This window comes from Lissotriton vulgaris, chromosome 7 (assembly GCF_964263255.1).
Source record: "Lissotriton vulgaris chromosome 7, aLisVul1.2, whole genome shotgun sequence".
Taxonomy (NCBI): Eukaryota; Metazoa; Chordata; class Amphibia; order Caudata; family Salamandridae; genus Lissotriton; species Lissotriton vulgaris.
The window spans coordinates 1,244,570,071-1,244,582,503 of NC_141695.1; the positions used below are offsets into that span (position 1 = coordinate 1,244,570,071).

General features: G+C 49.3%; 1 protein-coding gene across 1 annotated transcript in view; it reads left to right on the top strand.

Annotated features, from left to right (window-relative positions):
- Positions 1 to 12,433, top strand: part of FAF2 (Fas associated factor family member 2) — a 204,330-nt gene that overhangs the window by 49,836 nt on the left and 142,061 nt on the right. Inside the window, exon 4 of the mRNA XM_086931758.1 lies at positions 4,934 to 5,010. Coding sequence (XP_086787884.1) covers positions 4,934 to 5,010 — 77 coding nt within the window. The remainder of the gene's footprint in view (positions 1 to 4,933; positions 5,011 to 12,433) is intronic.

Here is a 12,433-nt window from a genome sequence, read left to right on the forward strand (position 1 = left end):
TCACTCGGCGCCACCGCAGCATCACTCGGCACCACCGCAGCATCACTCAGCGCCACCGCAGCATCACTCAGCACCATCACACCATCTCTCAGCACCACCACAGCATCTCTCAGCACCACCACAGCATCTCTCAGCACCACCATAGTATCACTCAGCACCAGCATCACTTAGCACCACCGCAGCACCACTCAGTACCACCACAGATTTACTCAGCGCAACCCCAGCATCACTCAGCACCACCACAGCATCACTCAGCACAACCACATTATCACTCAGCACCATCACAACACCACTCAGCACCATCACAACACCACTCAGCACCACCACAGCATCACTCAGCACCACCACAGCATCACTCGGCACCACCACAGCATCACTCGGCACCACCACAGCATCACTCGGCACCACCACAGCATCACTCGGCACCACCACAGCATCACTCAGCACCACCACAGCATCACTCAGCACAACCACATTATCACTCAGCACCATCACAACACCACTCAGCACCATCACAACACCACTCAGCACCACCACAGCATCACTCAGCACCACCACAGCATCACTCGGCACCACCACAGCATCACTCGGCACCACCACAGCATCACTCGGCACCACCACAGCATCACTCGGCACCACCACAGCATCACTCGGCACCACCACAGCATCACTCGGCACCACCACAGCATCACTCGGCACCACCACAGCATCACTCGGCGCCACCACACCATCTCTCAGCGCCACCACACCATCTCTCAGCACCACCACAGCATCTCTCAGCATCACCACAGCATCTCTCAGCACCGCCACAGCATCTCTCAGCACCGCCACAGCATCTCTCAGCACCACCACAGCATCTCTCAGCACCACCACAGCATCTCTCAGCACCACCACAGCATCTCTCAGCACCACCACAGCATCTCTCAGCACCACCACAGCATCTCTCAGCACCACCACAGCATCTCTCAGCACCACCACAGCATCTCTCAGCATCACCACAGCATCTCTGAGCACCGCCACAGCATCTCTCAGCACAACCACAGCATCTCTCAGCACAACCACAGCATCTCTCAGCACCACCACAGCATCTCTCAGCACCACCACAGCATCACTCAGCACCACCACAGCATCACTCAGCAGCACCACAGCATCACTCAGCACCACCACAGCATCACTCAGCGCCACCACAGCATCACTCAGCGCCACCACAGCATCGCTCAGCGCCACCGCAGCATCACTCGGCGCCACCGCAGCATCACTCAGCGCCACCGCAGCATCACTCAGCACCATCACACCACCTCTCAGCACCACCACAGCATCTCTCAGCACCACCACAGCATCTCTCAGCACCACCATAGTATCACTCAGCACCAGCATCACTTAGCACCACCGCAGCACCACTCAGTACCACCACAGATTTACTCAGCGCAACCCCAGCATCACTCAGCACCACCACAGCATCACTCAGCACAACCACATTATCACTCAGCACCATCACAACACCACTCAGCACCATCACAACACCACTCAGCACCACCACAGCATCACTCAGCACCACCACAGCACCACCACAGCATCACTCAGCACCACCACAGCATCACTCAGCACCACCACAGCATCACTCGGCACCACCACAGCATCACTCGGCACCACCACAGCATCACTCGGCACCACCACAGCATCACTCGGCACCACCACAGCATCACTCGGCACCACCACAGCATCACTCGGCACCACCACAGCATCACTCGGCACCACCACAGCATCACTCGGCACCACCGCAGCATCACTCGGCGCCACCGCAGCATCACTCGGCGCCACCACAGCATCACTCGGCGCCACCACACCATCTCTCAGCATCACCACAGCATCTCTCAGCATCACCACAGCATCTCTCAGCACCGCCACAGCATCTCTCAGCACCGCCACAGCATCTCTCAGCACCACCACAGCATCTCTCAGCACCACCACAGCATCTCTCAGCACCACCACAGCATCTCTCAGCACCACCACAGCATCTCTCAGCACCACCACAGCATCTCTCAGCACCACCACAGCATCTCTCAGCACCACCACAGCATCTCTCAGCACCACCACAGCATCTCTCAGCACCACCACAGCATCTCTCAGCACCACCACAGCATCTCTCAGCACCACCATAGTATCACTCAGCACCAGCATCACTTAGCACCACCACAGCATCACTCCGCACCACCACAGCATCACTCCGCACCACCACAGCATCACTCCGCACCACCACAGCATCACTCCGCACCACCACAGCATCACTCCGCACCACCCCAGCATCACTCTGCACCACCCCAGCATCACTCTGCACCACCCCAGCATCACTCTGCACCACCCCAGCATCACTCTGCACCACCCCAGCATCACTCTGCACCACCACAGCATCACTCTGCACCACCCCAGCATCACTCTGCACCACCCCAGCATCACTCTGCACCACCACAGCATCACTCTGCACCACCACAGCATCACTCTGCACCACCCCAGCATCACTCCGCACCACCCCAGCATCACTCCGCACCACCCCAGCATCACTCCGCACCACCCCAGCATCACTCCGCACCACCCCAGCATCACTCCGCACCACCCCAGCATCACTCCGCACCACCCCAGCATCACTCCGCACCACCCCAGCATCACTCCGCACCACCCCAGCATCACTCCGCACCACCCCAGCATCACTCCGCACCACCCCAGCATCACTCCGCATCACCACAGCACTACCACAGCACCACTCAGCACCACCACAGCACCACTCAGCACCACCACAGCATCACTCAGCACCACCACAGCACCACTTGTTTAAATATGTTCTCTCAATGTTTCAAGCTTTAATACAAATGTCACAAAAAGATGTTAAATAATGCTATAGGTGTCACATTTGCAAAGTCTATAAATATTGGCATTTACAATAACACAATTAATATATTTGCTATTATAAAAACATAACTTAAAAAATTATTACATTTACAAGACCAATAGCTCCAACTTTTCTAATGCGAGACCTATTGCATTGCCAATGCTTGTATTGTGAGATAGTAAGTCGCTGACTACAGGCATACTTTTGCCCCTTTCACCTGCACTCTTGCACCCTATGCCCTTTGGCTGCGGTCTTCATTCACTCAATCGTCTGTCGGCCCCTCTTGCACATCGCTGCCCTAATTGCAGCACTACATTGCAAGAGCCACCACCCACATTTTCTGTTTTCTTCTTTCTCCCAGAATCTCACTTTCGTCAGTTTTACATCCCCCCTCCCCCCCCCACTATTTTCGGAGCCTCGTCATCACATTCTCCTGTTTTCCTTTAGTTGGCCGGTGATTGGATGAAAGGAGTAGAGTGAATCTTTTTCCTGGATGGAAGCTGTTAAACACCATAAAGGTGATCTGCTGTATGTCTAAAGGAAGTTTAAGGTGTCTCATGGAAGGTTTAATAGGGTGAAAGTAACAGTTTTAAAGACTAAATGAATTGGAGGGGTAGTTGCAAAGAAGTGAGCAATTGCAGTAGTGTAGGTTGCTTAAGACTAAATCAAGCAGAGTCGTTTTAGGCATGTAGAGCAGATGGTAGTGGACAGAAATGGCCATCAAATAATCATTAAAAAACGACTAAAGTGTGCAACTATGCCTATTCATGGTATCTCTGCAGCCTGTGGGATGATATGGCTTCGTCCGAGAGCAATGTGTAAAGCTTAAGCAGAAATGCTAGACAGCCAGATTGTGAACTTTTTTCTAAAGAGAATATAGTCTGGCTATGAAGAGAGGTCAGCAAGTGGTTCCACATTTTGGCTGAAAAAAAGTATAAGTATGCCTCACTTTGTAAAGGAGGTGCATCTTTAGCAAATATGCAGAAGTAGAACACGGGAAAGGGGAGTAGTGTGCCTCACAAAACTATTATGCTGAATCATGGGCTCTATTCATTGACATCACTGTGTGACACCGTGACAGTATAAAATGTTTAACAATTGTAGATCAAGGAGGTGTTCACAGGCAGAGTCCAGGTGAGAAAGGCCAAGTTACTGCCTGAGCGATGCATTCTGGATAGTTTGCATCTGAACTATTGGATATGTGGGCCGGTTGAGTTGGATGGGATGACACCACTGCCGGGATTACAAATATGCTTCAGTAAGAAGGGAGCAGAAACTGAAATTTCCTCAAGGTTATGGCAGAGAAAATGCTAAGAAGTGTGATTACTGATCAGAGGTTCAAAGACAAATTGCCATCAAGTATCTTCCAAAATTGTACGGCCACGAGGAGTTAAGCCATGGACTGTGGACCCCTACAGCCCTCTCCCCTCACCAAACTGGGTGTAAATGAGTTTCTTCCCTGGCAGACCCAAGGGGTTTCAGGGTACTTCCATATAGCATTGGCCATTAGCCATTTGTGGATGCCATTACAGGTGGGGGAAATGTCCGCCAAGTGGCCGAAAAATTGGCCAGCATAGTGAAAGAACATCAGCCTTAAATAGTGAATCTGTGAACTCAGCGGGTGAGAGTGGTGCTAAAGGAGGATCCCTGCTGCTCACTGCAGAGGAGCGGTTTGAAAGCAGATTAGTACAAGGAGTTCAAGACAGTCCAAGATTGACATTGGATAAAAGAGTATTGCCATGCAATGGGTGAACCTCTCACTCAGCAGCAGGTGTATGAAGCAGGTGGAGGCTGTCAAAGGCAGAAGAAAGGTCTTGTCTGGTAACAACTGCATATCTTAAAGTATGTAAGGCCAGGTGCAGACTCATCAGTGGTGTTCAAAAGTATGGATTCTGTACCATATCTAGGCTAGAAGCCTGCGTGGTAGAAGCTCCTGTGCTATTTTGTGACCGCTCTGAGTAATGATGGTCCATATTTTGGTGTTCATGATTCGATAACTGCGGTGGGTTCTTGCACTAACCAAGTGCCTTATGCTTCTTGTTTCAGGGACTCTTAGGATGGGGTTACTACTTAATCCTTCTTCCATTCCGATTCACTTATTATACGCTACTTGATATTTTTAGGTGAGTAGAATTTTTATTTTCCTTTTTCTCGGGTACATAAGCATTGTTGATGTAATTTTTATATCTGCAAAAGTGCACCCCATCCTAAGATCACTTGTTAATAAATAAATACAATAATAACATACGTAATATGTGAAATATACAAGATCTCGTTATCTGACTGTACTGTGTACTCTTGCAGTGATGTGCCAGTAGTGTCATATGCAATCTCCTTAGATGTCATATTTAAGGTCATGAACAGTTCATTGAAACTGTCAACGCTATGTATTTCAAAGCTTGTGTTTTCAAGTGAATTTTCTAATGAAAAATGTAACCATAATTTCACTTACTTTTGTGTGTGAATTTCACAGGTTTTTTGTAAAGTAATATTAATCTTGCAAGCGAATGTAGCAATTGTCTTTTCTTTGTCTGCTTAATCCAGTTTCTGTGTTGATGTAATGTGCAGCACATAGCCTTCTGCTGCACATTGCGGAGGTTGGAAACTGTTTCTGGCAGGTGGCCAGGCCCAGCACACTGCTGTCATCCAAAAGGCCCTCCAGTTCCTGTGCGCCCAACCTCTGCAACAAATATTCTTAGTTGCAGCCACCCGATCAGATTACACCGACACCATTTTAATGGTGTCTAACAGCGCTAGAAGTATATTCAAAATAGTGACCGACCTCTCCAAACCTGACTGCATAAAAAATAAGATAATTGCAACTCAAGACCTATGTGACAGCTTAGCAATTTTTTTTTTGAGGAGAAAATTACTGAAATTATTGACTGTCTGGAAATGGACAAAGCCGATAAAATAGAAGGCGAAATCCAGAGAGACTGAGATGCAGCTACTGATTCAGATGGAGGAGTGGGTAGACCAGGACAGGTCAGTGACTCTAGTTCATTTGGAGATACCAACAGAGGAGGATTTCAACCGACTTGCTTTGAGTATTTCATCAGGGTCCCGAATGGATCCTGTCACACACAGGGTACTTAAGGAAGAGCTCTTTCCGCAGCTCCAAAAGATTTGCTTCCAATCCCTTAGCAGTGGAGTAGTGCCTGCATATTGGAAACCTCTGTTGAAGAAAGCTACGCTTGATCCCCTATGCCCAAATAACTACATACCCATCTCTCTTCTACCCTACCGTGTGAAAATTCTGGAACATTTGGTTAGTAAGACTCTTTCGCAATTCCTAGAATCTAATCACAGGCTGGAAGATGTACAGTTGGGCTTTCGTCCAGGTCATAGAACAGAGACTGCATTGGCAACGGTCTTGGACAAACCTAGAATGTGAGCAGACCGAGGACAATCAGTTATACTGATCCTACTGGATATGTCAGCCGCATTCAATACGGTCAATCATAAAATCCTCTTGATTAGGTTTATGGAAATTGGGATAGAGGGCATGGCACTGAAATGGTTTCAATCTTACCTGTCAGATAGAAAACAAGCAGTGGCCTTACCCCCTTCCTATGTAAATATGGTAACATCCAGCAAGGTGTCCCCCAAGGATTAGCTATCAGTCAGATTCTGAGTCCGCTGATCACAATTATTAAATCGTACAAAATCAATTTGGTGAACTATGTGGATGATATGCAACTCCTTTTGTCATTGGAGGGGAATCAGTCAATACTACTCGAGAGAGTTCCCGAGTGTACGCAAAAAACTGCAAGGTGGCTCCAAGATAACTCCGTGCAGTTTAACAGAGATAAAACAAAAAATCTGTACTGCACTGCAAAACCAGTTCCTCTACTCTTTCCAACCTACTTCTGGCCTATCCCTACATATAAGCCACTAACACCCTCTAAGACAGTGCGTCATCTAGGGATAGTATTTGATGACAGATTGAGCCTTGAAACCCAAGTAAATAAAATTGTTGGAACCTGCTTCTCATTATCAGAGCATTACTGAAAATACTCCCAATGGCACCAACCTCAGCTAGAGCACTTGTGGTGATAAGTGTCATTCTGAGCCGGTTAGATAATTGTAATGCTCTGTTAATAGGTGCCCTACACACTTTGATTAAGAAACTGCAAAGAATCCAGACAATAGCTTCAAAGCTAGCTTTAAAGAGACCACACAGAGCATCTGCCTCTCTGTCCCTCATAGAGCTTCACTGGCTGCTCAATGACACAGAGGATACATTTGAATCGCTCTGCATTGTATTCAAGGCCTTGCATGGACTTGGGCCCATGCATCTGCAGAGCAAATTTGTGTGGGACGCCCGACCAGAAGCCTTCGTTTTTCAGCAGCCAATTTGGTTAGCCTGCCCAGATTCAGAACAGCAAGGTTAGGAGGAAGTGCATTCAGTTGTGCATCTGCTCGACTATGGAATGAACTTCTGCCCAATCTCAGACAAACAAAAGATTTTTTACACTTCAGGAAGAAGCTTAAAACCAGGCTCTTTTGAAAGGTGTAATGTAGACTAGGTATCCATTACGAACAATTGTCATACTTGTGGTAACGTGCGAACAGCAGAACTAATGTTTTCAGCACCAGGATACACGTGGGATGGTAGTGCGCTTTATAAGACTATATAACATAAGAGATCGTCTAATCCGCTGCAGGGCCTGCATTTGACAATAGAAATAAAACAATTCTTCTTCTTATAACAACAATTTTAGGTCTTATCTGCGTAGGACCTCCTGTGTGCCATACTAGAGACTTAGTGAGTTTAGAGCCCAACCCATTGCTTACCTCAGTTGGCTTTGATCTCACTCTCATCTGCTTGTTTTTCAGTGGCTTAATACCCTGTTTACTGATTTTTTTTTTTTTGAGTGGATGACTTCTATCCTTCCACTTCTCCCTTTCAGGGTACTATATTTCCTTGTCTTTCAGCGCTCAATGACTGTGAAGGTGTTCTTCTCTCCATTGCATGTATTGCTCCCTCCTCCCCCACTTGCGTTATTCCTTGTGTGCTCTTTATCACATTGGACATTCACCCCCATTCTCCACTGCATCTTTTGAAATATTCATTAATTTAAAACCCTTACACTCCCCATTTCTTCTTCCCCCCTCTTCTGCTGCTTCGCCACCACCCATGGCCTGCAAAACGAATGTATTGTATGTTCACAGTTTTTTGAGGGCCCATCAGCTGCCATTTACTGCTGCACCACATTCTTTTTCAGAAAAGCAATTTCTTTTACTGAAATTTCCCTTTTAAAATTTTGTTTTTCTAATTTACTGTTTCAAGTGGCGTAAGCCACCTTGCAATGACACGTGCATGTGAGGAGACACCTAAGGAATGACGTGCTAAGAGCATCAAGAAGTTTGAGCTCTCATGTAAAAGTGGTATTACTGTGCCACCTTTTTCTTTTTAGGTCTCGGCCTGCGAAAGACTGCCCACATGCGCAGTTGAGCTGGCGAGATTTAATGAGGTAGGGTATTTTTCACTAGCGATGTTAAGCCCGCCCCTCTTTTCCTTTGGAGAAGAGGTGCTAGTGACGTTCTTCTTTCTCTTTAAGCCCCATCCTCTTCAGACTGGGCTCCTTGACTTCCTCCCATCGCAAAAGGATCCTTATCTTTATGAGGGCATGTGCTTCAAAAACATTGCCCCATAAAGATGAGAGCTTTTTACGACTGGAGGAAGTGAAAGCAGACTGCTTGTTTTGATAGTTCTGGTATCTGATTTAGTCACCTAGATTTCTCATCCGTATCACCTAGCGGACTGCGTTGATTTGATTGTGCAGTTAGAGGACGGTTTTTGCAGATCGTCACAAACTTATGTTCTTGGCTCATGCGAATTGCGTTTTAGTCTTTACACTCAGTCTTATAAAATGATCAGGCTAATTGTTCACGGATGTATGTTCGTGGCATTAAATCATTGGGCTTTCAGAATTTTGGGCATGTTCATATTTCCATCAAAACCTAATTGCTTGTGTGGCGCATTATCACTTATTATTGATCCATTCCCATCATAACGTCTTATTTAGTGACTAATAGTTTGTAGGGACTTTTATTTTATTCGTGTTTAGGCAGGAGACTTTATTACATGATGGTGTCTATATTTCCCACTATGCGCAGTCCCATTTCTACCTCTTCCCTATTCTTTGAGCATTCAATTGTCGGACGCGACCGCGATACTTCACTGCATCGTTCTTTGAGATTTGGAGTAACTACACAACAGCATTTGTTTCGGCTATGAATCGATTTGCAGGATTTATGCTCAGAAACAAAGTGAGATATTTTTACATGTAAGGACTCGGCTCACTAAGATTGTATTTTTTGATAAGGAGAGTCGCAACTGCATACCGTCCTGGTCCGTATCTATACATGCCGCTTCAGACGATTGAGGTGAGCGTTGGTATTAGTCATCCACATCAAAGGTAGGAAGTATATACACGAGTGACTTGAAACTGACTATCTGCGTGTTTTGATTTCAGTATTTCAGAATTAACAGTGGTATGGTGTTTGGGATAATTGCAACATTCTGCCAAGGTTAAGGAGATGAGCGATTGGGGTATTGGCGCAAATCAAGTCATGAGGTGGTTATATCAATACAGTTCGAATGGCTCATCATTGAATTTTACTTTGTTTAAGGTTCAATGTGGCAGTTATCACAACGCCTCTTTTTAAGAGGTATTTATGTGGCATGATTTGGTCTCGTTTTCTCTTGGTTTTTTCACTCTGGGTGTAGCTGAAATTCCATTTTTTCACTGGAACAACACCAATGAGCACTAGATACGTTATCATGCACATGAGTTTTATAAGGTTAGGTTTGACATTTGGTCACACATGTTTGACGAGTAGGTGTTTGGGACAATATAACCTATCCATGTGGTTGTCTGTATACTTAGTAAATGTATAGTTGAGTAAGCAATATTTTGTTTCTCCTCACAGGTTGTCCCCTGAAGAAGGGGCGACACATCCCGAAATGCATCGGGCGGGCTCTCATAAGAGTTACATAGATTAAATAATGATGCATTGTTTTGTACTGTTTATATGAGGACTATGTTGTAAAAGAATGTTGTATACATGGTTGACATTATGGGCTGTTATCATGTAATCCTAGTTTTCCATTGTGAGTATACTCTCCGCACTCCTTCCCAAGCACCATATCCCCAAAACATAGTCCGAGATATTTTTATTCTTCTGCAGTTGTTGACCACCCGAATAACTGGCTGACTGTTTTGTAGGCTAAATCTGCTTCCCTTCTGCTAGATCCAGCCTTGCCCCCAAGCCCATGTGTCTCTGAGCTTGTGGAGTTCGAAGGAACAGAAAGAATGTCTCACCAGATCTAGTCTTAGGCTAGACCGCATTTAAACTGTAGTGTGACTGCAGAAAATAGATGTGGCTCTGTGTGTGTGTGGGGGGGGGCTCTGTGTGTGTGTGTGGCTCTGTGTGTGTGTGTGTGGCTCTGTGTGTGTGTGGCTCTGTGTGTGTGTGTGGCTCTGTGTTTGTGTGTGTGTGGCTCTGTGTGTGTGTGTGGCTCTGTGTGTGTGTGTGGCTGTGTGTGTGGCTGTGTGTGTGGCTGTGTGGCTGTGTGTGTGTGGCTGTGTGTGTGTGGCTGTGTGTGTGTGGCTGTGTGTGTGTGGCTGTGTGTGTGTGGCTGTGTGTGTGGCTGTGTGTGTGGCTGTGTGTGTGGCTCTGTGTGTGGCTCTGTGTGTGGCTCTGTGTGTGTGTGGCTCTGTGTGTGTGTGTGTGGCGCTGTGTGTGTGTGTGGCGCTGTGTGTGTGTGGCGCTGTGTGTGTGTGTGGCTCTGTGTGTGTGTGTGTGTGTGGCTCTGTGTGTGTGTGTGTGTGTGGCTCTGTGTGTGTGTGTGTGGCTCTGTGTGTGTGTGTGGCTCTGTGTGTGTGTGTGTGTGTGTGTGTGTGGCTCTGTGTGTGTGTGTGTGTGGCTCTGTGTGTGTGTAAATCGTAAATCATACGTTCTTATATAGCGCCTTTCACCGTAAGGTCTCGAGGCGCTTGCTTTTGGGAACCCGCCCTGGCTTTTCCCTGCGAGATAGCCCATACTGGTCATCCCCAAGGTGAAAGCCAGGTATCCCATCGCGGAGGGGCCATAGTGGAGATTAAGCAAGCTATTGCCCAGAGTTGCAGTGTGTGAACCCATGATTCGAGTAGGCACAGAGGCGAGAATTATCGAGTCTGTGTGTGTGTGTGGGGGGGGGGCTCTGTGTGTGTGGGTGGCTCTGTGTGTGGGGGGCTCTGTGTGTGTGTGGGGGGGGGGGCTCTGTGTGTGTGTGGGGGGGGGGGGCTCTGTGTGTGGGGGGGCTCTGTGTGTGTGTGTGGGGGGCTCTGTGTGTGGGGGGCTCTGTGTGTGGGGTGCTGTGTGTGTGGGGCTCTGTATGGGGGTATGTGTGTGTGGGGCTCTGTGTGTGTGGGGGGGGGCTCTGTGTGTGTGGGGGGCTGTGTGTGTGGGGGGCTCTGTGTGTGTGGGGGGCTCTGTGTGTGTGGGGGGGCTCTGTGTGTGTGTGTGGGGGGGCTCTGTGTGTGTGTGGGGGGGCTCTGTGTGTGTGTGGGGGGGCTCTGTGTGTGTGTGGGGGGCTCTGTGTGTGTGTGGGGGGCTCTGTGTGTGTGGGGGGGGGCTCTGTGTGTGTGTGGGGGGCTCTGTGTGTGTGTTGGGGGCTCTGTGTGTGTGTGGGGGGCTCTGTGTGTGTGGGGGGCTCTGTGTGTGGGGGGGGGGCTCTGTGTGTGGGGGGGGCTCTGTGTGGGGGGGCTCTGTGTGTGGGGGGGCTCTGTGTGTGGGGGGGCTCTGTGTGTGGGGGGGCTTTGTGTGTGTGTGTGGGGCTGTGTGTGTGTGGGGGGGGCTGTGTGTGTGGGGGGGGGGCTCTGTGTGTGTGTGGGGGGGGGCTCTGTGTGTGTGTGGGGGGGCTCTGTGTGTGTGTGGGGGGCTCTGTGTGTGTGTGGGGGGCTCTGTGTGTGTGTGGGGGGCTCTGTGTGTGTGGGGGGCTCTGTGTGTGGGGGGCTCTGTGTGTGGGGGGCTCTGTGTGTGGGGGGCTCTGTGTGTGGGGGGCTCTGTGTGTGGGGGGCTCTGTGTGTGGGGGGCTCTGTGTGTGGGGGGGCTCTGTGTGTGGGGGGGCTCTGTGTGTGGGGGGGCTCTGTGTGTGTGTGTGTGTGGGGGGGGCTCTGTGTGTGTGGGGGGGCTGTGTGTGTGTGGGGGGGGCTCTGTGTGTGTGGGGGGGGGGCTCTGTGTGTGTGGGGGGGGGGCTCTGTGTGTGTGGGGGGGCTCTGTGTGTGTGTGGGGGGGCTCTGTGTGTGTGGGGGGGCTCTGTGTGTGTGGGGGGGCTCTGTGTGTGTGTGGGGGGGCTGTGTGTGTGGGGGGGGGGGCTGTGTGTGTGTGGGGGGGCTCTGTGTGTGTGGGGGGCTCTGTGTGTGTGGGGGGCTCTGTGTGTGTGTGGGGGGCTCTGTGTGTGTGTGTGGGGGGCTCTGTCTGTGTGTGGGGGGCACTGTCTGTGTGTGGGGGCACTGTCTGTGTGTGGGGGGCTCTGTCTGTGTGGGGGGCTCT